The following is a 26981-nucleotide window of genomic DNA, read 5'->3' on the forward strand; positions in this document are numbered from 1 at the left end:
CAGGAGCCCATGGTGCCCAGGCCCGCGTGCAGGGGCAAGAGCACCAGGAGCTGACGGGCGGTGCCCTCAGCCCAATGGGGATCCAGAAGAAATTTGCACCCGGCTCACAATGTCCTCACAGTTGTTGGACACAGAGTCTAGAAACCACAGAAATGAAAGGGCTATATCGGTCATGGTCAGGGGTCTGACCTCTCTGCTCGGAGTGAGGCAGCAGGCACGTCTCTAGGGGGGACACGGTGACAACAAAGTCATGAGACACCTGAGCCCACGGGACCACGTCTCCAAGGCTGGGGCTGAGACGCAGCAGACACAGCACGCGGATACTGTGGCTATCCTGGTCAGTAACAAGGGAAAGCTTGCTGCCAGCTCACCCCTGGTTCTGACCTCAGCTCCAGGCTGCCCTTCCAAAGGGCGTCTCCACACGACATGTGACCGCCTCAACCTCTGGTCTGCAGAAATCCGATTATTTGAGCTCATGTATAAAAAGATGTAGTCTCAAGGGCTTCAGAGAAGTAGGAAGAGAACTCAGCTTTATTGACATCAAGCAGACTTTCTTCCACGCGTTCTACATCCAACAGTAATACAACATAGTAAAGCACAAGGCGTATTAAAACATAGCCAGTTCTAAGCAGTCGGGATATTTCCTGTTATAGAAAAGAAGTAACCTGCCCACAGATTCACATTAACATACATGGTACATTAATATCAATCTCTGCTTCATACACCAGGCCAAGGGGCATGTGTACGTATAGGCTGCGGCCCTTCAGCAAACTGACTCACAACAGCATCAGCGGGAGGTGCGAGACACCCTTGATGATGAAAGAACAGTGCTTTTATAGCCGAGACCATGAGGCTGTCTCCTGCAGTCGTCTCGGGGGGTCACACCCTGAAAGCTGAGGCCCCTGCACAGTGTAGCTGTCTGTAAAGCAAGTCAGGAGCCGCCTGGGAGACCCCAACACAGCATCACTCGCCACAAACCACCGTCTCTCCAAAAATAAGAACTGGAGAGAAAATGACATGAAAGGTGGGTCACTGAACTCAATAACACTGTTCTGAGTCCAGAACTGAGGCTGTCCGTTGACTTTTGGACAGCTGACTTTCGAGTTCAAATATTTTATGCAACATGAAATGAACAAAGGCAGGTAGCACGGCTGGCATCCATGTGTGGCCACCCACAAGGACAGAGTGATGGACAAACAAACTTGGGTGTAAAAGGGCTGGTGAGACGACTGCTTTTGTTTTAAAAAACCAACTTATCAGTTTATGCTCGTTGCCCACAAACTAGATTAACCTACTTTTTATTTAAATTTTCATTATCTATTTGGCTGCACAATGTCTTAGTTGCACATGCACGATCTTCAGTTGTGGCGCGTGAGATCCACTTCTGTGACCAGGGCTCAGACGCAGGCCCCTTGCACCGTGAGCGTGGAGTCTTAGCCACCGGACCACCAGGGAAGTCCCCGAAGTGAGTGCTTTTAACAGATCTCAAGCGATAGCCGACACTCTTCATCCATTACTGACATTCTATAAAGCAAGAATCCCACTCAAACTCTGTGGAGCAAGCTTCTTCACTGCTGCAAATGGAGACAAAAGATTCAGCTCCTCCCACACCTGCATTCCCATGCACTCCAGGCAGCCGCTCAGGACAGGTGGGCTCACGGCTCTGTCACCGAGGGACCAAGATCAGGAGTGAGGGACACGACCAAATGCCTCCGGCCCACCATCCCTCCGACACCGGTGCCCACTAGCAGCGGCCAAGCACACTGATCAACCTCATCGGGAGGGCGGGTAACGCCTAAGCTCGGTCAGTGTCCCGCAGGCCACGGATGTGACGAGCAGAGCACGATGCTGGGACAGGAACCCTGCTGGGCCCCGTCTCCCGTGTCAGCAGGCTAGGTCTTGCTCCGCCGGAGGAGCGTGGCGGCAGGACTGGGGCCGCCCTGGAACTTGAGGCTCTGTAGGTTGACGTGGGCTCCGTGTCTGAGCAGAGTCTCCACTGTCTTGGTATGTCGGCCCTGGGCGGCCAGGTGCAGTGCGCTGAGGCCCTGCTCATCGGACAGGTCGAGCACGTCGGCGCTGACCAGCTCCTCCACCACCTCCGAGTGCCCGCCGGCAGCAGCCAGGTGCAGTGCCGTCTGGCTGCGGGGGCCCCGGGCCAGCATGTTGGCCCGCTCCTCCACCAGCAGCTTAACGGTTGCCAGGTGCCCATTGCGGGCGGCCAGGTGCAGAGCAGTGCAGCCCTCTGCAGTCACTGCCTCTCTGTGGGCGCCCCGGTGCAGGAGCAGCCTGGCCGTGCTTGTGTGGCCCGTCTCCGCGGCCACATGAAGCGGCGTCTGCGCCAGCAGGTTGCACACGTTGACGTCGGAGTGTAGGTCAATGAGGACACGGGCCACGCGGTAGTGCCCGCGCTGGGCAGCCAGGTGCAGGGGTGTCCTCCCGTCCAGCGTCTGGGCATCCACGCTCACCCCTGGCTGCTTGGCCAGCAGCTTGACGATGGGCAGGTGGCCCTGCCAGGCGGCGTAGTGCAGTGGCACCCAGGCGTCCTTCCCCGGCAGGCCTGCATCCACGCCACGGCGCAGCAGGATCCGCACGACGCCCTCCTGGCCGTGCTGGCAGGCCACATGCATGGGCGTCCGGCCCTCACAGTCTGCCTCGTGCACGGAGGCGTTCTTCTCCAGCAGCAGCCGCATGCTGCCCTCGTCCCCGTTCTGGGCCGCGAAGTGCAGGGCCGTCCACTGGTCCTCATCTGCAGCGTTGACACTGATCTTCCGGGCCAGCAGGAGCTCCACGATGCCCCGCACCCGTTTCTCCACGGCCACGTGCAGCGGGGTGGAGCCCCTCCTGTTGGTGAGGTTGGGGTTGGCATTGTTGAGCAGCAGCCACTTAACACAGTCCTCCTGCCCGGCCTCCACGGCCAGGTGCAGCAGGCTGGCACCCCCGTCCAGGACCAGGTCCACGTCCTGGGGCTGCAGGATCTTCATTAGCCTGCTGGTGTCCCCACTCACGATGGCGTCCACCAGCTTCTTCTTCTGGATGTCCGTGGTGCCAAGGTCTGCGGGGACAGCAGATGCAGGGGTCAGACGGGGCGGCTCCCGAGGTCTGGCCGGTGTTTGAACGTAGCTACTGTTTACCTGAAATCGCTTAAGTGTTTGTCCATGTGGTTTAAGACCTAGTGGGGAGACCTCAGGAAGGTCAATGAATATCCCCAAGGTGCTCTTTTGTCAAATTGCAAAATGAAAATCATTCCAGCTATCCGATGAAGTTGTGATTAAATAAAGGATATAAAATTCAGGCCCTTGCTGGTGCTCAGCAATGGCAGTGACTGCTAACAAGGGAGAGAAGGCAGTGAACACAGAGCAGGCAGGAGCCCCCGAGCCACTGGAGATCTGGTAGCTCCCACCCTGGGGCATCCATCCAGGGCCAAGCAGCTGCCTGCAGCCCAACCTCCAAACAGTGCCTCTTGTCCCAGTACCACCACCTAGGATGTTTTCTAGAAAAATCCTCCAAGGACCGAGACTCCAACTTCAGAAGGACTGTTACTCATGATGTAAACATGTAAATGTTTGATTTACAGAAAAACCCCACTATGTTGTCTGGGGTTCTGATATGCATGAAATAAGGCGCCTTCATGGGAAACACACTCAAGGGGCCTTGCATAGGAGGAGGGGGTGCTGGGGGTGCTAAGACAACAGAGTAAATGCAGCTGGGACTTGGTGTTTCAGCACAGGCTCCTGAGACGGACCAGTGACTGATCTAAGCATGAACACGTTACCTGAAGGTACCAGACCCTGAAAAGAGCGCATTCTAATGACTTTCTCCATGGGAAACAGGTGCTTCTTTCTTTCCAACCTCAGCGCTGACTGCTCACCTCCAATGCAGCCAGGCCTTCCCTACATCTGCATCTTTGCAAGGTGTCTCCTTACTCAAAATGCTCTCTTTAATCCCAAACACACCACTCTAAAAATCCCAGGAGGGCCAAGGCATCTAGGCAAGGTCCTCATTCCAGGAAGAATTCCCAATTCCCCAGGAGGAGCAAGCTCCCCTTCCCCCTGAGGTCTGCACCCTCCCCACAACCCTCTGGCCACCCCTGTGCTACAGCCCTACACATGAACATCCGTCTTTTCCTCATGGAAAGGAAATCTCACACATCGTCCTCACAGAAGATGCAGTGAGGACCTCACAGGAGGGCCCCCATGCCCAAGGGCCAGCAACTGGGACAGGGCCGGAGCAGGAAAAAGTGCCTTCCAGAGAGAAAACCCAAGGTGTATAGTCAGGACCAGGCAGTTATGACTTCCAACGACAGTGTAGGCCCAGGAAACGGGAGCCCACAAATAAGAAAGAATGGGGTGTGTACCCAGCGTTGCCTGAGAAAGAGGGTACAGGGCTGACATTACAAAAGAGAGAGAGCTCTCCAGGAAGAGGGGGTCCATCCATTCACTGGGCTACCTGGTACAATCCAGCTTCTTCAACCTACACACCTGAGGTCAGTCCCTGCACGCAGTGTCAGCACAGGCGAGACCCTCCACACAGCCAGGGGCATGACCCACTCCACTTACACCTAAGTGACACCTGCTCAGCCCGTGTGCCCCCCCAGTGTGCACTGACACCCAAACCCCATAAGCAAAGGGCTGCAGAAAACACAGAACTACAGCCGGGCCAAGAAACAAGATGCCTGATCCTTTTCAGTTGCTCACACCATGCCTGCCCCCTCAGAATTAAACCCATTATTTCCCTGGTGTGGGGGTCCCTGCTCACCATTCGTTGAAGGTTCCCTCTCGAAAGACAAGGACAGTGACCCTCGGGAGGAGAAAGCAGAATCCACAGAGGACACCCCCGAGAGCCTCTTGCCACTGCTTGCCGACGGAAGTTTGGACTCGGAGGAGCTGCGGCTGAGCTCTTCCGGGCCCTCAAGGGTCTGGGAGATGCCAGAGTCCAGCTGGGACAGCAGCTCAGAGAGGCTGTAATCGTTGTCGAAGGTGGGGGCAGACGCACGCTTCAGCGGGGTGGGCACAGGGGCCTGTGGAGACAAGCAGACAGAAGAGATGAGGCTCCATCCATGACCGGATGGGGCAAGATCAGGGGAACATGTGGATCCCCCCACATGAGCCACACAGAGAATTCAACTCTTGTTCCCACACGGTACTGGTGCTAAAGAGAAACGGAGGAAGGAGATGGCTTTGGGTAGGGTCCTAACACGCTGAACCCTCCTTGGGGCCATGCAAGGCTGGCTTGGGAGCTGCGGGTGCACAGGTGAGGTGTGGGGCTCAGCCCTGGGGAGGGCACGGCGTTCCAGCTCAACCCGTGCTAACAGGCCCTTCACAGGCTCTGTCCTGACAGCAGGGAGAAAGGCAGGTCCTGGTGAGGGATCAGAGCCTGCAAGGGACTCACGGCCCTTCCCTGAATCCTCCAACCCCGCGGCCTGGTGCGCCGAGTCACACCCATGTGCTGGGCCGCTCTTTTCCTTATCAGGGGCCAGGTCCCCTCCACCGTCGCTTTGCCCCCGGACCTGACACACACAGCCCTCGTGCTCAGAAAGCAGACACACCATAAACGGTTACTTATCTGCCGGCCTTACACCCCGGCCAGGGATGATAACACCAGATAACACCTTATAAAGTCAGTTTATCAGCCTCCACTTTACAAGTCCGACTGCCTTAAATGTATTTATTTAGTTAGCATAGTTAGAATTTCTTACCACATCTTACATAACCTGTGTGGCACTCGTAGAGGAAAAACATTTATGGGCAGTTAGAAAGGCGCCAATCCCCAACCTCGAGGTGCAGAAAGACACCCAGACCCCTGGAGCCCAGACCCCTCTCCCCAGTGTGGCCCAGCAGGGGATTCAAGCAGCTCCCCTGGTTCAAAGAGCATCCGGCCCAGACTTCCCTGGTGGTCCAATAGTTAAGCCTGTGCCCTTTCAATACAGGGGGTGCGGGTTCTGTCCCTGGTCAATGAACTAAGATCCCACATGCTATGCAGTGCAGTCAGAAAACACACACACACAGCATCCAGGCGGCGGCTACTTAATGTCAGCCATGGGCCCACACTGCCCTTCCCTAAACACAGACAGCAGGTGGGGATGGGATACCGTCAGGCAGGAAACCAATCCGGGGCCAGCACACCATGGACCTACCCCTGCCCTGAGACAGAATTCTGCGGCCGGCCCAAGCCTGAGAGCCGGGTGGGTGGTCCAGGCTGGCAGGGTGTCTGCAGGAAGCAGAGACTCAATCCCTGAAGCTGGTGTGGCAGAAACCAGGCCCTGGGAGGGTCCCCATTACCTCGGCCTCAGCATCAGGCGGGTCTCTCACATCTGGGTCTTGAGTCGTCTCTTTCACCTCCTCATCAGGTTTTTCGCACAGGTCTTCGGTTTCAGAAGTGATTTCTTTGGAGGAAAATACAAACGGGTGTGTCACTCAGACAATGAATTAGCAAATGAGCTACTTAAGCCTGTGACCTTGGAGGGGACCAGCGCCTGCGGTGTTCAGTCTGACCTGTCAGCGCTGCCCACGCTGCTGGCCCCTGGCTGAGCTCACAGCGGACCCCCGGCACCCCTATCAGCAACCACATGCAGGGTCTGGCCAGACTCTAAAAGGAGCCACCGTGTCTCTGTTTCCCCAAGAAGCCTTCGTCCAGGGAGCCCCACTAGCCAGCCCAGCCAGAGCTCGTACTCCGACGGCCTGGGCTGCCAGTACCAGGCTGCCAGCACTTCGTTCACACTCATTTTCCTCATATGTTTGAAATGTCATGGTCAATTCCAACAGCATCAGGATCACTCTCCTAACCAAAGGACACAGCTGTTCCCTGGGGACGAGGCCCCAAGAGAAATTCAAAGAAGGCCACAGGCCAGTGGTCATGTGGTCCCCAAAAGACGCACTACTGTATCTGAACCCAGAACACCAGGCTCCTCGGGACAGCAGGCCGCGGCCGGAGGTGGACAGCTGGAGATGACCAAGTGGTTCCAGCCGCCCCTCCCTGGCCCTGGGAGCTGGAGGGCCATGGGCGGGGCCCTGGGCGGATACAGCCTGCAGGAAGCGGGCTCACTCTGGCACTCCTGTCTGTGAACAGCCTCCTCGTCCCAGCTGCCGCCTGTCCCCTTCCTGGCCATCAACTCCATCCCCTGGGACAACAGCATGAGCGTCAGGCAGCAGGGCTCCCGGAGCCCAGGGTGGGCGCTCACCTTGGAAGCTGGGCCGCTCCCGGGGGTCCCCGTGCCAGCAGCGCTGCATGAGGCGAAGGAGGCTCCTGCAGGCGCGCGGCCGGGGTTTGCAGACAGGCGGCAGCTCCGGCCTGTGGCCCTTCACCACTCTCACCATGATGTGCAGGATGTTTTTCTCGTCTGCAAAGGGAAGGCGCACAAGTCAGGGCAGCTCCCAGGGGCTGAGGTCGGATTTCTTATCTTCAGGAGGAGCGACGACGACCGTGGGAAAGTTTGGGCACCCTCCTGGGAGACACGGTATTATTTCCTCTTCAAAGCACGGAGGTTTCTGAAATCCTTAACCTTGCCGGACACACCTGTCCTCTATGCTCCAGATGTTGGAAACCACCTGTGATCTACCGAGGGGAATCACTCTCTGGTACCACAGAGATCTTTCTGTGCCACGAACTCAAAGAAAAATCAAGTTCAAAGGAGCAAAATATCTAACGGGGCAGATTCCAAAGGGGCCCAAACAGAGGAAAACTGATAAACCGTGGAGTCACACTGCCAGCCCCTAAGTGACCCATAGCTCCCTGCAATGACGAAAAAGTCTTTCTGAATTCCTACCCCAAAGCGCATGTGCCTGGCGATGAGCCAGCCCCAGTGATGGTACATGGCTCTCAGTCTCTTCACACATGGGCTGTGTAAACGGGGACCCTTCTCCTGCAATTCGTAATGTGGGGCCCCACCTGGCCTCCTTTCTAACCCCCTTCAGAAGCAGGCGTGGACCCCTCACCATCATCATCCTGGTCACAGAATGAGGGGCCCAAGGCGACCCTCAGGGCCCAGATTTCCTCAATCAGCCTAAAACCACACCAGCGACCAAGCAGGAGTGCAAGTTTCTGGTTCCTACCACGCCCACACCAGGGGACTCCCAAGATGCCAAGCCACAGGGGTGGAAAACTGGCCCAAAGTCACCGATGGCTGCCAGGAGTCTGCCCTGATATTTTGTTCCACTTTCCCGTTAAACCTTATGCAATAGCGAGCTCAGGTATCTACATGTTATCTCCACAATAACTCAGACTTCCAAAACCCAGCAGGTCCTCTGGATAAAATGTAAGTCACCTAAACACCTGGAAGGGTTTCTGCTGCCAAACACAGATGGAACAGGTTCATAAGCCGCCTCTGCGCACCCTGGATGGCCCGTCGACCAATTGATGAAGCACGGGCACCTCAGCTCCCACGTTCCTTCCCATCGTGTGTCTGACCCCAGGGGCCATGTCCAGCAGACGGTGGCAGTCAGACAGGCACACGGCCACACTGAAAAGAACCCAGACCCTGGACCTCCGTGGAGGAGGCAGCGCCATGGAGACAGGGTAACGACTACGGGCAAAACCCTACAAGGATCCTACTCTGCTTCTCAACCAGCAGACCTAGGGCTGTACACTGACTCTGATCTGCATTTTTAGAACTTTTTGGTCAAACCAGAAAAGATGAAGTAGCCCAGATAGGCTTGGAGAGGAAGAGGAAAGCTTTCCAAAATAAAGAGAAAAAGTACTTGACTTTTCCAGTAAACCAAGTCAAGGTACTGAAATCTCAAGGCCAGAAATCCATGTGGTGGGTGCCTGGTGGGTGCGGGGGAAGAGGAAACCCCCAGCTCTCAGGCTGGGCGGGCTGACCCAGGGACTCTGACCTGGGGGCACCCCTCTGCGGCAGCATCTACACAGTGATTCTGGAGACTGGCTGCCCCAGAAGAAGAACACCCTTCACACGACTGCACCATACACTTCAACACAGTTCTAGTAGTCATTTCTGTTAGACATGTATTTTACAACCAAAAATTACAAAATTAAAAAAAAAAAAAAAAAACTAGCTGGAAATAAGTACAACAGACAAACCCACAGAAACAGAAAACAGGTGAGTGGTGGTCAGGGGCTGGGGGCGGGGGGTTGGGAATGACTTGCCTAAGCGCCAGGGGGTCCAGGTCGTGATGATCATACAACACTGTGAGCTTAACACCACAATGCATAGCTGAAGTGATTAAAAATGGGAATTTTAGCAACTAAATGCTAATAAGAATTACTTCTAAAAAATTGTAATGGGAATTATATGCTATGTATGTCACACAACACAAAAGAATGAGCTGGTACCTAACAAGATCCACTGACTGGACCCCATTGGATCTGTGCCTTTCCCTGTATGTGAACTGCATGGAGAGATCACCTTTTTGACATATGGGAAAGCCCACAATGAGGTGGGCCGTGGGTCTCCATGCTGACCTGCTGGGCTGGACAGAGCAGCCTCACCACCCCACCTGCCTGGACAGCCCACCAGCTCCACAAGCCAGGGCAGCCCCCTCTGCGATTGGCAGGCCCTCCTTACACAGAAAGGACCGCAAAGCACCCCCTTCACGGGGCCAGGAGAGACGGCTGCACCACCCCTGACATGTCCACTCACCTGCAAATGGCTTCTTCTGCGTGAGCACGCCCCAGATCACGATGGCAAAGCTGCAAGGAGACGGGCACATCAGTGCCTGCAAGTCAGATTCTCAAACAAAGCCAGAGCCCCACTCCCCTGACACTGCGACAAGCTCAGTAAAACCACCCCCTCAACCAGAGTCTTCAAGAGACAGGGAGAGAGAGAGAGAGAAAGAGGACATGGAGGTATTTTTCATGAATTTTTTAAATGGGCAAATACTCTTATTGTGGGACAAGGCATGCTGGAAGCTCAGACTGGACTGTCAGTCCAAACAGCAGGAAGGGGTCCCTGAGAGGGGGCCACCCTGTCCCCGGACCATCAGCTTGTGCGGAGAACGGCGTGACTGCTTCATTCACACCACGTTCTTGCAGACACGTCCACAAGATGCTGACTACAGCTCTTGGTGACTGAGTAACCTGCCCACTGATGTCATCCAAGTGCATGGAAGAGACGAGCAGGCAGCCATCTGAGCTTCCCACAGCCCTTGGTGGTGATTAGAAGCTATATATACTTGTGTGGTAATACATATACAAATTGGGTTGGCCAAAAAGTTCATTTGGGTTTTTCTGTAACATCTTACAGAATACAGGAATGAACATTTTATCCAACCATATAAATATACATACATAAATGTGTGTATGCACATATTTTTATATATATACACATATTTATCTATATATATAATATATACATACACAACACATATATATATATATACATGTGTATACACACACACACACACACACAATCTATCTATATAATTGCTCTGGATATACCCCCCAAAGAGCTCAATCTGGTAAATTAAAAAAAAAAAGTCCAAACTTGGGCTATCAGCCTGCATTGGGTTAACAGCACCTGTTTATAGAGACCCAAAAGTCCTCAGTGAAAATTAACTGAAATCTGCCAGTTCAAAAACTGAAACTCTCAACTCTGAATAAAGAGAGAATTTTATTCTCCCTAAACCCTACGAGCCGGGCCCAGTGCCCCCGTACCGCTCGCCTGCAGACGGACAGGAAGAAGCCCAGCAGAGCACAGACAGGGCGGCTGTGGTCAAACCAGCTGGCCGGGACCCCAGGCAGCGGCGATGACACAAGGGCAGGGCTCAGGGTGACAGTCATCCGCGTGGACAAGAACCACAATGACGGGGCTTAAGTGCCACTCACACCCGCCCGCCTGCTTTTCTTCTTCAAGACGTCTGAGGGATTAAGACCATGACAATTTGGGAAACGATGCTACCACGTGATTCCCGATTGTTCTCTGGCTCAGAAATCCCCAATGCTGCCTTGGAACAGCCTCCAGGTGTCCACGTTCCTGTCACAGGTCAGTGATGCTTGGAAGGGTAAGTTCTGAGCCAGAGGGACTGGATTTGGGAGCCTGAATTCACATGCAGACAGCCGCACAGACCACTGAAAGCAGGTGGTCTCAACAGACATGTGAGGAAGCCTACCTTTCCTACAAACACCAAAGCTCTCACCAGGCAGGGGCTGCCCATCCGTTACGTAACCGGCTCTGACTGACACCAGCCATTCATGACCTCCATCCTAAGCGGCATCACTCACAGCAGAGAAGTTCCTCTTGTAAGAAAGTTCTGGGGTTGGGACTTCCCTAACAGTCCCTGGTTAAGACTCTGAGCTCCCCCTGCAGGGGTCACGGGTTCGATCCCTGGTCAGGGAACTAAGACCCTCACATGCTGCACAGCGCAGCAAGGAAAGAGAAGAAAAGAGAAAGTTCTGGGGTGGCTTGTGCCCACCGACTAAACGCCCTCTCATCTGGACTGAACCTCTTATCTGACGGTACCCAGGAGCCCTTGGGAAAGCCCCGTCCAAACCCGAGGAATGGAGCTGCAGAGCCGGCCGGGGCTGTACACCTGTCGCCCACCTGTACACGTCATGCTTGGTGTCAAAGAGCCGGCTCTTCTCCCGGATGCGCTCCGGAGGGAGGTAGGCGATGGTGCCGAACAGGCCATCCATGCTGAGGTCATGCGAGTGGGACAGCCCGTTGCACTTGGCCAGCCCGAAGTCGGAAATCTGGAACAGAGCGGCGAGGAGGGGGCTGGTCAGGCTTGGCTGGCAGCGAGCCGAGTGAGGTGGCCCGGCTGCCACTTGAGGACGTTTATCATCATGTCCCCTCAGCAGTGTTGGGGGGCGCGGTCCCCCAGCCTGGCTGTGCGGGCCCCTTCACAGGACCACAGCTCTCATGTCAGCTGCACTCCCTGAGCAGGTGGGAAGGCCCGGCCGGCCAGGGAAGAACCAAGCCTGAAGACATTAAGGGCTTGACGGCTCGGGAAAAGATGACACTATCAGGAAGGAATCCACTGGGAGAGGGAACTGAAGAATTACGGCTTGTCTGTGGGGCGTTGTGTCTGCCCCGTCACACAAAGGGAGGAAGCGGCCCTTCGTTTTCAGGTGTTGGGGCAAAGCAGTTATGCAATCTCGCAGCTGGGGAAGCGGGCAAGTGGTGGCACGTCCTTTAAAAGGAAATATGTCTTCAGAAGCCCTTTAAAGCAAGCAGAACACACACGACCAATCTGTCCTCCACGCAGAACGTTCTGGGGACAGATACTTGCTGTCTGCAAGCACACAGCATCCCAGCGTCCTGCAGCCGGCTCATACACCACCCAGCCCACCAGTCCAAGGGCACCTGTTCCCAGGGGCTTGGCCCTCACAGCCCCCTGCCTCCTCGGCTCCTGGGACAAAGGTGCCCACCCTGAAGGTCTGGGGAAGCCACAAGGGGGAAGTCACTGCAGGGACCCACCGCCCTCCGGCCCCCGACCCCGGCTGTCAGTCAGAGCTTGGTGGTGTTAAACGCCCCTTGCAGTTAAGCCACACTTGCCGGCAGGTGGAAAATGGCCCCTTTATAAATTCTCCTCTGAGCCTCGTGGATTTTTCTAAGCCTTCTAATTAATTCTGGGCTCCTCCTCAAACACACCTCTGGAGTGATCGGAAATGCGGCTGAGTCAGGCCTTTAGTTCTGGGCTCACCTGCCCACAAGGCGAGCCAGGGGCCTGGTGTCATCACCGCTGAGCAAGGGAAGTTCATGACTGGGGACCCGGTCCTCACATCTGCGGGGGTGGGGAGGGTGATGGGAAGAAAGCCTGCAAGACTGGACCCAGCCCCCTATTTCTGCAGCCAGGCTGTGCCAGGGTGGGTGTGGGTCCATGCAAAGGAGGCCAGTCTGGCCACTTCTGGGCTTCCGGCAGCTCTCCGTTCTCTGGCCTCCAAGACACTTTCCACTCTGAAGAGCAAAGCGCCAGCTCCCCATAACAGACCCATCACCCAACCCTGCGGCTCGGGAGGAGACAGCAACACAAGGTAATAGCTGGACGAGTGGAAAGTGTCAGGACCAGACTCAGAAGCGTGCTGGCTGCCCTTTCTTTTTATTTCTGCTGTTTTCAGGTACAGCAGGCTGCTTCATGATATACGTGGTGAAAAGAAAATACGCATAATTCTATGTGAAAGCCCTGGTGTCAAAATCAAACTCAGAAATGAGAATCCTCTGATGCCCACTGACCCTCCGGCCCGCCAGACTTCTCCACCTGACCTTTCTCATCTCCCCATCTGTCCCCAGGTTCCTGGAGAGAGGGACAGTGTGGCAATCCCGGTGAACAGCAAGTGTCTACAATTCACAAATGAATTCACACTTAGTGTCCACTGTGGTACTGCCCAGAGCCAGTGTTCACACAGGCCCCGAGACACAGCCCTTCCCCTGCTGGGCCCAGCTGGACGAGGCTAACAGAGTAACCGAGGGCAGGGCGGGCTGCGCCACCTCGGGGAGAAGGCCATTGTGGGCCACAGAGGACAGGACCCTGGGTGTCCCTCTGAACACAGTCTGGGCTGAGCAACCTGGGCCTCAAGTGTGGCCTGAGGTTTTAAGTCGAGTTATTTCATTATGAAGTTGAAATGGGTTTACTGCTTATACTAAAATTAATATTTTAGTAGTGACACTTCGTATACTTAATATCAAGTATTCATTTAATATTAAGCGTCTTGAATACTCATTCCAAAATATACTGGTTGCTGTGAAATTTTCAGTTCCAATCCTCCTATCTATGGACATTAATGTAGTCTGGAGGGATCAAGGGAAGGGGGTGGAGTGACAACTTATCATCGTATTTCAAGATTGCAGATTCCAGTTATATCACTGCAAATGACCATCAACGAAGAACTGCCCAGAAATCCAGTGGATGACTTAGAACCTCAGACCAAGCTCCCACTGAGCCATTCCTGAGGATGAAAGAAACGCAGCCCGTAAATAGATTTTCTGCTGGTCTGGGGCTGTGTGTGGTGACCGCCCCATAAATAGGGAGTCATGGAGGAGTCCGTTCCTGACCTCTCCAGGGAAGCGGGGCGGTACCCTGGCTGTGTCCTCAAAGTGGCAGCATCCCTCCCCCGCTGTTCCCAGCCATCCCAGGTCCTCCATGACAAGCCGCATGGTCCTTGACAGAATGTTCACCCACTTCCTAAAACTGTCAAAAGTGCCAGGCCTGCCAAGCCAGGGGCTGCCAAGTGGAGGAAGAAGAAAGCGGAGGGAGAAAGTGCTCAAACCGAGGAGCCTCAGAGCCAACGCAGAAACACACAGACCACAGGGACACCAGCCCCGGGTGCCGGCGAGTGGCACTCTCCACCCTGCTGGGCGAGTGTTCGGTCCTACTGTGGGCCCAGCATCAGGACCATCCCTGTAAGAAGGTCAACATCTGGTATGGACAGAACAGAGGGACTGTGTCCTGGCCATTCCAACTCCATGGGCCAGGCGCGGCGACCCAACAACAGGGCCATCACCCCACCCGCCAGGGGCAGAGCACAGGAAGGCTGTGCTGCTGAGGAGGGTGCTGGGAGGAAGGTCATCATGGTCCTACAGGGCGTGGCCTCCTGGCCCAAACGCGGCTATCAGCAGAGGAACCTGCACCGTGGGGAGGGAATGGGCTGAAATATAAGCCCCGCTGGGCCCACTGTGGTCCATGATGCTGAAAAGACAGCTCTGAAGGCCGGGCTGTGCCCACTGGGGACTCCCTAAGAAAGGCGCATTTTATTCCAGCGATGTCTCAGCAACCCTCCCACACCCTGTACTCTAATCCAACTATGTCTGTTTCCCCTGCCCCTAAAACCCAGAACTTTCCATGACTTCCTCCACCAAAAGGCTGTTTCGTGTGTGCCCCCCAATCCTGACTGGTCCCCCTCTGGAGACCAGTCCCACCCAGTGACACCCCCATCTTGAGCTGTTCCGTGTGTGCCCCCCAATCCTGACTGGTCCCCTCTGGAGACCAGCCCCATCCAGGAACACCCCCACCCTGAGCTGGAGTTACAGTGTCTCCTCACACTGCACCCGGGGGCTGCCTGGGCACCTACCACCACTGCCCACTCCACCCCTGTGTGACAACGCCTGCTACCCATTATGTCTGTGAGCACCCCATGTGTGGCAGCGGGTTCCGTGACGGACCAAGGGCTCCAGGGTGCCTGAATGTGGTTCTAACCTCTGCTCAACCATGTACAGTGGGACAACACGGGCCTTTGACTCAACTTTCCCAGCTTGGCAGGAGCCACCGTCCATGTGGTGCTTCCCCTGGGAGATGCGGCAGCTCCTGCAGGTAGGGTCCTCTGCAAACAGCAGGGACCTGTCCTCACCTCCCCGTTCTTGGGCATATTCAAGTTTGAGATCCAAGGTCTCACACTGACTGGGTGCCCATGGACCCCAGGTTCCCAGTCACAACCCTGTAATGTTCACAGGGGGCAGAGGGTCCACACGTGAGGCCAGCACCCCACCCAGAAGGAAGCAGGACTGCAGGGGTGCTAGAGCTGGGTGGACCAGGAACCACCCACCTGATGTCTGTTTTCTCAATTCCCTGCTTCACTTTAGCAGGAGCGTACTTCGAATTTCTGCTAAAATCTGATTATTGAGTGACATCTCCTTAAGGACACATTGTAACTAAACATCTGATGTGAAAACTGATTTCCCCATGGGTCACAGGTGGACTTGGCCAGGGCTCTGTGCCTGTTGCAGAGTCAGGATGCGGGCGGTGGGTGCGGCGTGCGGGGGACCAGCCTTCCTTCCAAGGCTGAGTGAGGATGCCAAGGAGCCAGAGGGCACCCAGGCCGTGGTGTGCGGGTCTTCCCACCAACTTGCCTTCCTGAGGCATGGGGAGGCCGTGGCGGCTGGGTGAGCCCTAGGACCCAGGTCACCTCGTGCCCTCCATTGACAGAGATCTTCAAAGAAATGCAAACCTGAACACACTAACAATGGCCAATCCCAGCGGGCGGCCCCTGGTTTTTAGTTATATTATACCTCATGCTTTTCTGCTTTATAAACTTACCGAAAAATAGATCAGAACTAACAGGCCTTGAGTGAAGACAACAGAAGGCGTCCCTCCAGGGCTTCTCTCCATGACACCCTGAGACTCCCATCACCCCAGGAACCACCAAGGGGAAACACAGCCCCACCGGGCCTCACACAGAGTCAGCCTCCATGGTCCACTTTCTAACCTGACTTTGTCAGATGGCCAATAAGCCCGGACTCCTAGAGTCCTGATCCAGAATGTGGGGCAGTGTGACCTGTGTTCCTAAGAGCCCATTTTCCAGCTACACCATCAGGGGCATTCGGACCAGCCACACACGACAACAGTGGGGGTCCTGATGCTGAGAGAGCCTCTGTTTCAAGTTCTTTCCTGCAGGAGAACCTCTTCCACCTTCTCACTGGCCCTGAGGTTCCACCACCTTCCCCACCCCACCCCCAGAGCACCCAGCCCTCCCTGGGCACCCCCACCTCGACACGGTAGTGGGCGTCCAGCAGGATGGCGGGCTTGAGGGCCAGCCTCCCCCTGCACCCCCAGAGCACCCAGCCCTCCCTGGGCACCCCCACCTTGACATGGTAGTGGGTGTCCAGCAGGATGGCGGGCTTGAGGTCCAGCCTCCCCCTGCACCCCCAGAGCACGAGCCCTGCCCGCGCACCCCCACCTTGACATGGTAGTGGGCATCCAGCAGGATGTTGGCGGGCTTGAGGTCCAGGTGCAGGAGCGGCGGGGCCATGCAGTGCAGGAAGTTCATGCCCACGGCCGTCTCATGGATGATGCGGAAGCGCAGGTCCCAGGGCAGTGGCTCGGAGGCCAGCAGCTTCTCCAGGGAGCCGGTCTCCATGTACTCCATGACCAGGCCCACGGGCTCCCGGCAGATGCCGTACACGGGCAGGATGTAACGGAACTTGGCCATCTCCATCTTCTTGGCTTCTTCCAGAAGTTCCATGCGCTCCCTGGAAAAGTTCAAAGACATGAGGAACATGGTGGGCAGCAGTTGCCTGGCTGCAAACACGGGCACCGCAGCCAGGAGACAATCAGCTCCATACAGCTGACAAAATTGCTAAAATGCACGTACACATATGTACAAATGCATGGGTGTGTGTGCACACATACACACAGGGCTCACTTTAGTGTTAAATACAGTGAGACCCCTACATACGATAGAGTTCCTTTTGAGAGCATGTTCGTAAGTCCAACAAAGTGAGCCTAGGTACCCAACTAACACAATTGGCTATATAGTACTATACTGTCTAGGTTTATAAATACTTTTCAGAAATAATATATAAAAAACAAACACAAATTAAGAAAGAAAACATCTTTTAACCTTACAGTACAGGACCTTGAGAGCTACAGTGTATGGCACAACAGCTAGCACACAGGGGCACATTCACATCTTTGAAAGTTGGCAACTTAAAGGTTCGTATGTAGGGGACTTTCTGGGCCCTCCAAGGCCTTCAGTTCCATGGTTATTCAAACACAGCTACATGTTTTGGGGTTATCAGAGGTGAAAACAGAGACTGATTATGATCTGAAAACTCTCAGGCAGCACTGAGCCAGTGCAGGCTCTGGGCTTCAGAGGCGGCGGCCGAAGCTGACAAATCCTTCACTTGGGATGACAGAAGGGATGTTCGGGTTAAAAGCTGTAATGAACTGTCCACCCAAAGAGCTCAGCCCCCTTCTTTTTGAAGCCCATCACTCCATCCGGCCTTGTCATTCCTGACTGCAACCCCACACTGAAATCCACAGAGCACTGGTCTCGAGCAGGGTCTGCAGAGACCACTGTCCAAAAGCCTCCTTCTCTTTAAAGCCACTGTAGTAAATTACATGTAACACGGTATTTATCACTGTGACCATTCACAAGTGGGCAATTCACAGGCATCAGTATCCATTCACGAGCTTGTACAATCAACACTACTCTCTCCACCCAAACTCTGTCATCATCCCAACAAAAGTGTCTGTGCCCACCCCAACAGGAACCCTCCTCGCAGCCCCCAACCTCCTTTCCACTTCCCAGAACCTCTATGGACTTCACATAAGTGGAATCATACAATACCTGTCCTTTAGTAACTTGCTTGTTTCACTCATCATGCTTTCCTGGTCCACCCATGTTGAAGCACACGCCAGAAGGTCACCCTTCTCAGAGCTGAGTAACATTCCACTATAGGAACCGACACGCTGTGTTTATCTGCTTATCTGCTGATCGGCACTTGGCTGGTCTGCACCTTTCAGTTACTGGGACTAATGCTGTACATTTATACACACAGGTGGTTCAAGTCCCCGCTTCTATCTCTTGGATATACTCTGAGAAGGAGAGTAGCCCGGTCATGTGGTATTTCTATGTCTAACCTTTTGAGAAACTGCCGAACTGCTGTCCACGGCCAGCTCCTATTTTCTAAAGGAACTCTGGCTGGGAGTCTTGCCCATCCATTCATGTCCCCAGGGGCAGGGCAGCCTCTACACTCAAGGCAGAGATGCGTGGCCAGACTCCGTGGGCTGCAGAGCCTGAAACATTCGCTCTGTCCTGTCAGAAAATCGGCCAACCCCGCTCTATGTCACTTCCTGGTGCAGCCCATGGCCTTGCAGCCTAGCACCCAGGGCCTTGGTCAGGGTTAGTGTGACAGGTCAAAGTCTCAGGGTGCATTCAGGAGACGAGGCTGAGGCCCAAAAGGACAGCGTCTGGCCACCGCAGAAAGGACCTGGGAGCTGGCTGAAATGCAGATTCCTCAGCCCTGCTCCTGGGGAATGGGCTCCAGGTGGGTGCCAGGAATCTGTTTTCTCCAAAGCTCCTAAGGGACAGTTCAGAAGCACACAGCCCATGGAGGGCTAGGAACTGAAGCAGAAAGCAGCACAAGAGGCCGCAGGGACCTGTCCCCACCAGAAGGCAGACTCCCACACCAGCCACCTCACCCAGACCCAGGATGGCTGGTTCCCACCGCAGGGGCTCTTTCGGAGTCTGGGTGCACCTGCCCGCCCCGCCTGCCCCTGGTCCCACTTCTCAGCCTGCTGGAGAATCAGAAACCACCAAGAAAAATGAGTCTGTTTCTCACTGACCAGCCTCCTCTCTGTGACCACAGCTCACTCCTAGGCTCCCCTCACAGGCACGAAAGCACTTCCCAGGGTGGGGTCACCAGCAAGGAAGAGCCGTGACCCGCTGACACCGGCTCTGGCTCTGCCTTCAGTGGGCTCAGCTGGACAGCATCTCAGCACCTCTGCCTACCTGTCCAGCCCCTGCTTTTGGGAGGGGAGCCCCCTGCCCCGTGAACACTCACCACAGTGGGCGTCTCAGGGACAGGATCTCTGGATGTAGACCAGTGGTTCTCACCCAGGGGCAACTTTGCCTCCAGGGACACTGGGCACTGCCTGGAGACATGTGGGTTGTCAGAGCTGGGGGCTGCTGGCATCCAGTGGGGAGAAGCCAGGAGCACTGCCCACCCCCCTACCCTGCATTGCACAGGACAGCCCCCAAGGCCAAGACTTATCCAGCCCCAAAAGCCAAGGGTTAAGCCTGACAACCCCGGCAACAGAGCTAACGCATTTTTAGCCAAATTTAAAATAAACCACTACAGCCTGGAATCACCCACTTCAGTACTCCCAGCATTTGCTTTAATTTTAATCCGTATCCAATTAAAATTCATTTATTGACATATATTTACTGAGCATCCTCTACATGTTAGAACTGATGACAAGGAGACCCTTCCCTGCCTTCAGGATATTTACCTTCTAGGGGAGAAGATGGAAAATTACCCCAAAAAAGAGGTGTTGTTGAAAAATCCAAGATCTTTGAGGGGAAAGAGCAGGGACCTGGGGAGGTTAAATAAAGGGGGTCCCTAACTTGGGTGGGCAGAGGGCAGGCAGCAGTAAGGGCTTATGAGGAAGTCACAGCCCCACTTCTGCAGGGGGGCCCAGGCTAGGAACCACAGGAGCAGAGGGGATACACACACTTAGGGTGGGTGACCCACTCAGGGAGGTCATCGGGGCGCAGGCTGGTCGATGTGGGGCTCATTTCTGAATGAGAATCATTAAGGCTTGGTGACAGATTGGATGTGAAGAGGAAGGGAACAAGGATGGTCCTAGAACGCTACTGGGAATTACTAGGTGGCTCCCCATTCAGGGAAGCAGCAGGAGGTGGGAGGTAGGAAGGGTTGGCGTGGGTTAGTTCTAATCAGGTTCAAGGAGCAAGAGAAGCCTACTTACTGGCCTCAAACACAAGTGTGACAAGTATCAGGAGTAAATAAAGACACGACTACAAAACAAAACTGAGCTAACTCGCCTTAGTTTGATGCACTTCCTTAGCACTCTGGTTAAAGAGCCAATGAATGGACAGACAGCAGGATGCTCACAAGAGCCCCTGTGGGGGTCCCAGGCTGGGCTGAAGCCTGGGTTCAGATGCCTGGTCCCAGCCAGCCCCTCCCTGCAGCCACGCTGCTCGCTGGGTTCCAGGATGACCTGCAGGCAGACCCCAGCCCTGTACCTGATCTCGAGGGACATCTATACCAGAAAAGGGCTGGATCAAGCATCATTTAAAATAAAAGTAGTGAAGGACAGGGAAACCTGATGTGCTGCAGTCCATGGGGTCACAAAGAGCTGGACACAACTTAGCGACCGAACAACAACACAGGTCACTTAAGGATCGGAAATGGCACCCTTGGCCCATCCCCTTCTTCCTCCTCCGGGGAGACCTCACGTCACCTACACTAACCAGTTCAAGCACCCTCCTCTGACACTCACTACCCAGTGGTGGGGATCAGCACTGGGGCTGCTTCTGTTCCCTACTGAAGAATCAGTTTTGTGACTTGTCTGGTCCTCCTGCCTTCCTTTATGTTCTTTTAAAGTGACTGGTGTGCCACTGCTCCCCACCAGCACGAGTCCAGCATGCAGCACTCACGTGGCCCTGACATATGTTTGGCCACGGGATGGACAGAGACACACTTTCACCGGGAGTCCCCCCACAGGCCTGCAGGCTTCCAGGCACTGCTGGTTCCAGAGTTTACAGGCCAGTCACTCAGAGGACATTCTGAGAGCCAGCCCCAGCCCCACCCCCCTGCCAGCCTGACAACAGCCAAGGAGGTTGTCAACTACACTGAGGCTGAAGGTCTTATAAAGAGCGGCTCTGTGCCTCTCAGCAAAAGTGTTTGCTTCCATTTGCCCAAAGGGCTGAATACATAAGACCCAGGTGACTTCTGATGGCAGAGTTCGTTAGGCTCAGAGGAGCCGCTGGCAGCAGATCACTCATGACCCCACCAGCCGAGGTCAGCAGGTTCCCAGCTCATTCCCCTGCCCCGGGACCCTTCCTGCCAAACTGAGACCCCATTAACCTGACTTTGTTTAAGCGGGCTGGGGGGCAGCCCTGCGGCTGTCTGCTCCATAGAGTTGACTGTGGCTGGAATGTTCTAAGACTGCCTGTACCCTTTTGGGAAGCAACACCAGGCAGGCTTTGTGACTGACACAGGTTAGTGTGACCACTGACCACACATCCCAGGACAGTTGGAGGAGGAAGGTGAGATATTCTGGAAATGAAGTCTGCGTTTCAAGGGACAAATCACCTTCTCCGTGACAGCTCAGTCAGAAACGCCTTAAAGCCGAGGACCCTACCCTGGCTGCACCCACCGGGGAGGGGAAGGGGGTTCCAGGACCACGCAGCAGGGGAATCAAGGGAACCCGGAAGGAGCCCCTCACATGGAACTGGGGGTGGGCTGGCCGAGCCCCCCAACCACCCTCATTGTTCAGGTTCAGGAAGGTCGACACAAAAGGTGTCCGTCCCATTTATCCTCTAGGTCTTTCTTCCCCAGGCCTCTGGTACCATGCCAGGACCCCCCACCCCACCCCACCCCACCCCACCCCACCCCACACCTGGCAGTATCAGCAGTTCAATAAGTCTGGGCTGGGCTGGGCCCTTTCCGGGAGCTGCTGGAAAAGATAGGAAAGTGCTTCGTACACAGAATGAAACCATGACTGTGTTTTCATCAATTTAAATGCACTTTTCCTCGAAGCAGTGTTTCCAGTTTATGCTGATGACAACACACAAAGGATGGAGATTGGATATTGTGAATGGCTGCTATTACTTAAGGACCAGGAGAGACTGTCAAACAGGTCCCAGAACCCAGGTGTAGGACCGGGCCAGGGGCCTACAGGTGCCCAGACTCCTCACCATCAAATCCCATTCCACCAAGCGAGGCGGGGAAGCTCCGGCCACCAGAGTCCACTGACATCAGTTCAGCCGCTCAGTCGTGTCCGACTCTTTGCGACCCCATGATTTGCAGCACCCAGGCCTCCCTGTCCATGACCAACTCCCGGAGTTCACTGAGACTCACGTCCATCGAGTCAGTGATGCCATCCAGCCATCTCATCCTCTGTCGTCCCCTTCTCCTCCTGCCCCTAATCCCTCCCAGCATCAGGGTCTTTTCCAATGAGTCAATTCTTCGCATGAGGTGGCCAAAGTAACTGGAGTTTCAGCTTTAGCATCATTCCTTCCAAAGAACACCGACATCAGTCTTCATTAAACCCCAAAATGGTGACGTGCTAAAAGCGTGTCTACAATTAGGCATAATTCAGTAGGGCTGGCGTCATGTTTCTCTTCTGTAATCATTTCAATCACATCTCCTTTCTCCCATTTGGGGAAGGGTTGCTGTTTCCCAGCAGGAATGGGGGAAAGCACACCCGCCCCGCCCTTCTTGCTCTAAGACGGAACACCAAGCTGGGGTCTAATTTGTTAAAGTCACTTATTCAGCACCATTTAGGTCAGTACAATCTTTCTTCTGGCTGAAACCCATTTCCCCCACCCCAGAGAAGGCGTAGGGTGGGGAGAGATGAGAAATCTCACCAGATTGATCATTTTTTTCTTTCTTTTGATATTCATTTGACAGTGTCGGGTCTTAGTTGAGGCATGTGGGATCTTTTGTCACAGCCTGAGCTGAGCTGCCTTTCAGCTCGTGGGATCTCAGTTCCCTGCATCCCTGCATCAGAAGGAGTCCTGGCCACTGGACCACCAGGGAAGTCCCAAACTGATTATTTCCAAAGGCCCTTTTTTGGAGAAGCCATGGGGTTCTCCTCCAGTCTCAGCAGAAATTCCAAAGACATCCAGCCATATCCAGAGGCAAGTACCTTGTGGGGAGGAGGGGAGAAAATGGGTCCTGGGACTCAGGCTTCTGAAAAAGGAGCCGCAGGAAACTGCGGGCAGAGGAGGAAGGGTGGAGGTGCAGGGAGGCACCTGGTAACAAAGAGCTCCTCAGAGGGAGAGCACTGGGAAGCACCTATGGGAAGAGGCAGCAGGAGCACCATTTAATCATTCCTGAGCCTCCCGGCCCAGCCTCCTCTCTGTGCACCAACCCAGTTACGTTCCCAGGGAGCCTGCAAGGGGTTCCCACACTGCTATTTTTAAAACTGACAAGAACCAGGCTTGTCGGATTGTCGGCTCTGTATGTACAAACCTGAGGTTTGCTCAGGCTCGCCCCAACGAGCCTCGGCCAATCACCCAGCAGCTGCTGGTGCTCAGCTATCCCGGGATTCCTCTTAGCCAGGGGTGGGGGCCAGAGGAACGGGCCTGCAGGGCTAGTTCTCACCTAAATGGGAATGCCCCCCCTCAACTAAGCTCTGCCCCAAACCTCAATATCCCCTAATGAGGGTCAGCTGGGAGGACACACGTCTCCCCTGAGCTACCAGACTACCAGACGTCCCCATGAGAGGGGGAGATGCAGATGAAGGGGGCATCAGTTCTCCCAGGTCCCCCTTGGAAGCTACCTTGCAGGTGTTCCTCTGCCTGCTGCAAACTTCAAGGGGTGTCTGGGACCAGGCGGCTCCTGACTTTCTCACAGAGAAGTACCTGCTCACATAGTCTGGGGCAGCCTGCTCCTCTGAGGAGCCCTCGATGGGTGCCGGGGATCAGGCCCCGCTGTGGCCAAGGTGTGGCATGAAGACTGGGGCCAGGAGACCCCAGCCTCCCTAGAGGAAGAAGCAGCTGATGAAAACAAGCCCACACGTGTGCCTGCAGTGGGTCCCAATGTAACCAGTGGAAAAGGCCCTTGGAAGGAAAAGTCAGGCCCTCGTGGCAGGGGTGAGAAGCACCAGCCTAAAAACAGGTGAGACAAGACTTGGCCAGGAGGGGCACGGGGCTGGGGGCTGCACCCAGGAGCCTCAGTCAAATCAACTCCCCGCTCCAGGAAACATCTTGCAAACAGAAGGGTCAGGATGGTGTGCAGCTCACCAAAAGAGCATGGAGCCAACCTGTGGAAATCTGGCCGGACACTCCACCATTCCAAGATAGGGATGCAAGCCTGCTCCCCCTGCACCACTGAGGGAGGGGCATGAACTCTGAATGAGAATCTCAAACCAAAGCGTCAATAATTAACTCTGAAGAGTTTTATTTACAAAGAGCAGGGGTTTGACCATCTTCTCAATCAGAGGAATCTGCTGCTAACGCAGAAGCCAGCCTGCTTGACTCAGCCTGGCAAAGCACAAGAGGTGAATTCTTCCTGCTGGGCAATGCTGACCTCGACCCAGCTGCCCAGCACATGCCTCCACCTGCCTATTTCAGGCAGGGCAGGAAAGCCTTCCAGTTACAGGACAAAACACTTTTCAACCAGGCCATGCAAGATTCTAAGTGGCCTGCCTCACGTGGAGAAACCCGACCTCCAACTGGGCCACCCTAGAAACAAGGGCCTGGATGCTGGAAATAACAGATCCTAGGGAGGGCTGATGAGTCAGCCTGGGGACCTGCTTGTTTACTCTGCTCTTCCAACACAATAAGGTGATGTTAAAAGCCCTCACTGATGAGGAAAACGGCCAGAAGACTCCAGCAGACAAATAAATGCCCCCGAGAGCATAAAAATCTACACAGTGGCAAGAGTCTTGCCTTTCAGTATCCAACTATTAGCTGGCATTCAAAGTGATTCAGATTTCATCAAAATAACCACAGCGCCCCTCCCAGACTGAGAAGCTCCCAGGATCCGAGGCAGAGCTTCTCAGGCTGCTCACCTTTGGGCCGGTGATATGTGCATGACACTTGTCACCACTCTACTGAAATTTGAGGCTTAGAGCAAAAAGCCACCAGTAGCTCTGCTGTATAATCTCTTAGGCCAGGATGAAAACACAAAAGATGCCCAGGGCTTCCTCCTATCGGGGACCACGGGCTGTGGCAGCTCGCACTGTGATTCTGTGTACCCCAGTCCAGGGGGTACACATGGCCACCCTGGAAATGAGCATTGCCACCACTGGGGAGGGGGTGATGGGGGGTGGAGGCGGGGGGAGCTGGAGTTTGTAGGCCCCATCACTCAATAAGCCGAGGATTAGGAACCAGGTCTCTGAGATAGCAAAGGAGTCACCTTCCTAGTCTGTGTCTGTTCAGGGCTGACTATAGAGACAGCTCTCCAAGAGCCCGCCCGTCAATGCAGAAGACCCAAGAAACACTGGGTTCGAGCCCTGGGTGGGGAAGATCCCCTGAAGTAGGAAATGACACCTCATTCCAGTATTCTTGCCTGGGAAGTTCCATGGACAGAGGGGTCTGGTGGACTATAGTCCATGGGGTTGCAAAGAGCCCCAACTTTGCAACAAGCATTGTGTGGCATGGCTCCATACAAACCACAAATGCCACACAACTTGCATGTTGAATGCAAACTTCACCAAAGGCTAAGTAATTTAGATGCACTCAACTAAAGCTTATAAATTATTAAAATGCAACCATAAACAGTGAACAACCCCCAGCCAAAAAGAGCTGCTTCTCAAGACTCTCCTCCCACCTCCCTCTCCCCTAAAAGTACACACAGACCATAATCCACCGGCTGAATTTAACTGGGGCAGCTCTGGTCCTTTCCAACTGTCTTTATTTGAGCGCCCGTGTTACCGAGGAACAAGCAGATATCCTCCCAGCTTTGGATGGAGAAACCGGGGTCTAGGAGGGCGCCCTGGCCCGGCCACAAAGCAGGTAAGTGCAAGGCCGCTCCCCAGAGGCCTGGTCTGGAAATGAAATCAGCCTAAAAGGCAGTGTGCGACCAGAAAGCGCCGAGTGTTGTAACAAGGCTCCCGGGCCACCTGCCGGACCCACCGCCAGGCCCAAGCCAGGTAGCGACTCTCAAGTGCTAGGGCTCTGAGGAAGCCTGGCCAAGCCAAGTCCAGTGCTTCCGACCGAAATAATTACTGTCTTCCACCAATTTGTGCTCCAAAGTAAATTACTAAGTAAGTCGAATGGAGTCTAACTCACTCACAAAGCCCAGATCCCCACACGGCAATTTTTCTAAGCCGGGAGCAAACCGCAGCGCCTGGGTGGGACCTGGGCGGACCGGACGCGCCACCGAGGGTCGAAGATGCAAGGCGAGCTCGGGACCCTGAAAATCCGGGGCTCACCGGAAGCCAGGGAACAATACAAGGCACTCAACAACTCCTTAGGCGAACGCAGCTCCCCGAGGGTCTCCCGTAGGAGCCGCATCCCGGGACCCCGGCGGTCAAATAGACCCGGAGCTCGCCAAGCCGCCCCCCGCGTCCCTCCCACCCGGCCAGCGGCGCCCACCCCGCCGGGGGCTCACGGCCTCTCCCGGCGCTGGGTTTTCCTGCCGAGGCTGCCCCGGAGGCCACTCGGGTGGAGAGAACGGGAACGCCCGGAACCCAGGCTCCCCACCGCCCGCCCAGCGCAGCCGCCCCCGCCCGGGCCGCTGACCTGTCGTCGACGTGCAGGCTTGGCGAGCACTTGATGGCGAGCCACGTCTTCCAGTGGACGTGGCGCACCTTGTACACTTGCCCGAAGCCGCCCGAGCCGACCTTCTCCCAGCCCGCGAACTCGCCCGCGTCGAAGGTGCGCAGCAGCCCCAGGGCCCACGGGCCCCGACTCTCGCCCTCCATCGCGCGCGTCTAGCCGTCGCGCAGCGCCGCCGCGGCCGCCCAGGTGCCAGGTGCGCGCCCCGCCCGCTGACATCATGTCCGCCGCCAGCCCCGCCCCCCTCCGGCCCCGCCCCCCGAGCGATCACCAGGTTGGGCAGAACGACCCACCGGACAGGTGAGGTCGCACGGCGCCCAGCGAAAGAAGGACCTGGCGGCGCCCGCGTGTGTGCTGCGGGCCTGCGTATGTGTTTAGATCATCGTAGAGCCATACGCAGT

General features: G+C 55.2%; 1 protein-coding gene across 1 annotated transcript; it reads right to left on the reverse strand.

Annotated features, from left to right (window-relative positions):
- Positions 1-513: 513 nt before the first annotated feature.
- RIPK4 (receptor interacting serine/threonine kinase 4) lies at positions 514-26727 on the reverse strand. The gene is made up of 8 exons (NM_001100327.1): positions 26545-26727; positions 16561-16852; positions 11492-11640; positions 9593-9642; positions 7178-7336; positions 6279-6382; positions 4756-5017; positions 514-3052 (listed from the first exon to the last, which is right to left on the reverse strand). The coding sequence occupies exons 1-8, from the start codon at positions 26724-26726 to the stop codon at positions 1893-1895; spliced, it is 2358 nt and encodes a 785-aa protein (NP_001093797.1). The 5' UTR covers position 26727; the 3' UTR covers positions 514-1892.
- Between the last annotated feature and the right edge of the window lie 254 nt (positions 26728-26981).

This window comes from Bos taurus, chromosome 1 (genome assembly GCF_002263795.3).
Source record: "Bos taurus isolate L1 Dominette 01449 registration number 42190680 breed Hereford chromosome 1, ARS-UCD2.0, whole genome shotgun sequence".
NCBI classification, from domain to species: domain Eukaryota; kingdom Metazoa; phylum Chordata; class Mammalia; order Artiodactyla; family Bovidae; genus Bos; species Bos taurus.